This window comes from Odocoileus virginianus, chromosome 15 (assembly GCF_023699985.2).
Source record: "Odocoileus virginianus isolate 20LAN1187 ecotype Illinois chromosome 15, Ovbor_1.2, whole genome shotgun sequence".
Lineage (NCBI taxonomy): Eukaryota > Metazoa > Chordata > Mammalia > Artiodactyla > Cervidae > Odocoileus > Odocoileus virginianus.
Window position 1 is genome coordinate 50746940 of NC_069688.1, and position 3118 is coordinate 50750057.

Sequence of the window (3118 nt, forward strand, 5' to 3'; positions counted from 1 at the left end):
AGGTATGCTCTCTGCAGGCAGTTTGTATTCAACTGGCATCTCCCAGCTATTGACACTGTCTTAGAGACCCAGGCACTAACAAGGCAGATCAGTTTTGCCGAGCGAAATCGTTGCCCTTTGCTATGTTAACTGCAGCCTCTGGCCATGTCTTTTCAGTGACCTGAGGATGTGGGCGGGCAGTGAGCATGGCTGCGGGCCAGCACAGGAGTCCAGGGGGCTTGCTTGGTGTACGCTGGTGACATTTGGACAAACTGGAGCTGCTGGAAAAATCAGAGAGCAAAGCCTCAGCCCTGGGAAAAACCGTCAATGGACTTCGCCAGGCCCGAACAACGGCTGGGCCACTTGTGGCAACATAAAAGGCCGACATCCCGGCCATGAGTAATGTGCTCTTGGCAGCTGTTAAAAGGGGCCTAAAACCCCACTGGCTCCCGGACCCAGCCGGACGGGCCAGGTGCAGGCTGACAGGAGAGCTGTGTTGATTCTAAAGGCCAGAGATGTTATTTTGAGGTTTGACTGTTTATGTCTCATTACTGCTAATTTCCATGAGTTTGCAGGCCTTGGTCTGTCAGCCCCATCTCTGGTGGAGAAATCCATTTACACATGAAGGCTATTCACTAACCCGTCCCTACCCCCCAGGTTTTGTTTGATGACAATCATTTCTGGGAATACAATCTTCGTGTGGAGGTTTCTCAAGCAATTTGGGTTTGTGGCCCCCTCTCCCCTGAAGTCTCTTACTGGGTCTGAGCAGGGCTGGCCTGGGACACATTTAAACAGCATTTATATCTTCTACCCTCCCCTTAGAGTGCTTGTGACTATTAAGACAGGGGCCTCTGTAAATACATAAATAGTATTAACTTTCTCTTCTACAGTTAGAAACATTCCAAGGGAAAGGATCAGATCAATAAGACAAAGAATATGCAGCATGGAGGATTAAATTTGACAAGAAACGTTCAGGTGACAAAGGGCTCTCCTTCGCTGGGCACTTCTGGTGCATTCCCCATGCTCCCCTTTGACCCTGTGGATTCTCATCCCATGTAGCCCCTTTCTGGACCCTGGTTGTAACCCTTCTGACAAAGAAGTGTTTTTTGTTTTTTTTTTATTATGGAAAAATTTTAACATATACAAAGGAAATCAAATAGTATAAAGAACGCTTCTGTACGGGTTTACACACTGCCATTTTTAGCTTATGTAGCTCCTCTCCCCCAGCCCCCACTCCATTCTTGTTTTTTTCACAGCTTTTAAAGTAAACTTTGTATGTATTGAAATGCGCCGCTCTTAGCTGTACAAGTTTGACAAATGGATACACCACCCATGTAACTTATAGCCCATCACAGTATAGAATTTCCAGGTTCCCAGAAAGTTCCCTGGTGTACCTTCCCAGTCAATCCCCCCAGGCAACCATTGTTCTATTATTTTTTTTTCTCTTAAACCTTAGTGGGTTTTGTCTTTTTTTTGGCCTGTTTTAGAACTGACAGCCTTGACCGGTGCGTAGCGATCCGCTGTGCATCCCTCCGCTCTCGCTGCAGGGAGATGGCTCAGCGACTTCTTCTGAGGAGGTTCCTGACCTCCATAATCTCCGGGAAGCCCTCTCAGAGTCGGTGGGCACCCCTTGCCTCCAGGGCCCTGCAGACCCCACAGTACAGTCCTAGTTACCTGGCAGGAACACCCAGCCAAGCCCGGTCTATATACACCACCAGAGTCTGTTCAACAACCTTTAACATCCAGGATGGACCTGACTTTCAAGACCGAGTTGTCAATAGTGAGACACCAGTGGTTGTGGATTTCCATGCACAGTGGTGTGGTCCCTGCAAGATCCTGGGGCCCAGGTTAGAGAAGGTGGTGGCCAAGCAGCATGGAAAGGTGGTGATGGCCAAAGTGGATATCGATGACCACACAGACCTCGCCCTAGAGTATGAGGTGTCAGCTGTACCCACCGTACTGGCCATGAAGAATGGGGACGTGGTGGACAAGTTTGTGGGGATCAAGGATGAAGACCAGCTGGAGGCCTTCCTGAAGAAGCTGATTGGCTGACAAGCAGGGACGCATCCTGACTGCCCCTGCCTGCTGGGGCCCCAAGGTCCCGGGGGGGACCCCAACAGAACTCACCGCCCCTCTGTGCTGGTCCCTCCCGCCTCCTCCCTTTGTCTGGCCCCTGTGGGCCTGTGCTTTGGAGACCAGGCCTCCAAACATAGGAGCCTCAAGTGCTCCTGACCTGCTGCCCTCCAGGGTGGCCACCCGAGGAACGGGGCTGCTGCAGAACTGGGGCAGCTGTCTTCCCAGCCGCTCCATCTGCTCCCTCTGGGGCTTGAGGCCCTGCTCCCTGGATGCTGGGCCAGAGCCCGGGGCCAACCTGCAGTAGCAGCTTCATCCTGCCTCCCTGCTCCCTTCTGATCTGAGTCCCGAGGCCTGGCTTACCTGCCTCCTGCATTTTTCTTTCCTGCCACTGTTTTATGAAAAGACAAAGAAGGAAAAAAACCCAGACAAATGAGAGTAATACATGTAACTCTCATTTTTTGTAGGTCTGTAATAAAGAACTTTATGTGATCCCTTTCACCTCTCGCGGTGAAGAACAGACCCTGGGCCCACACCCATCCCCCCAGAGACACCCCTCCCTCTTTCCTCACAGGCGCCAGAGCAGCGGACACGTGTTGGGCTATGAGCATCCTGCAGGCCCTTGATTCTGGAAGGCTCAAGACACTACCCTCCCTCACCATTAGCTGGCCCTTTGGTTCTCTGAGGCTTCACTGTGAAAAAAAACTGGACCAATAAAGCTAGGGTTTGCACTGTCAAAAAAAAAAAAAAAAAAAAAAAAGAACTGACAAAGATTTTTCTGATCTGTGTCCTATCTGTGAACTCTCTTCTCTGTTTCCTAAGACAGGAGCCAGCTTATCTGCGGAGACAATAGACCTTCATCCATTGGCTGGTGCCAATGGATGGATTTGTTGATGGTCTCAGGTCAAGTCTAGCCATTTCACAGAGGTCTTTGGTGATATAGACATTAGAGCCAAAGGGTCTTTCTTCCAAGGTGAGGTCTTGTGGCCAGCTGGGTTGGAAGAGACCACACATTCCCTTGGGCCTGTTGTGTGTGGAGGAATACAGGATTTATACACTGATACAC

General features: G+C 50.4%; 1 protein-coding gene across 1 annotated transcript; it reads left to right on the top strand.

Moving 5' to 3' along the window:
• Positions 1–1481: 1481 nt before the first annotated feature.
• On the top strand, positions 1482–2815 carry LOC139038485 (thioredoxin, mitochondrial). The gene is made up of 2 exons (XM_070477347.1): positions 1482–2077; positions 2627–2815. Exon 1 carries the CDS (start codon positions 1531–1533, stop codon positions 2029–2031), a length of 501 nt encoding a protein of 166 aa, XP_070333448.1. The 5' UTR covers positions 1482–1530; the 3' UTR covers positions 2032–2077; positions 2627–2815.
• Positions 2816–3118: the final 303 nt, after the last annotated feature.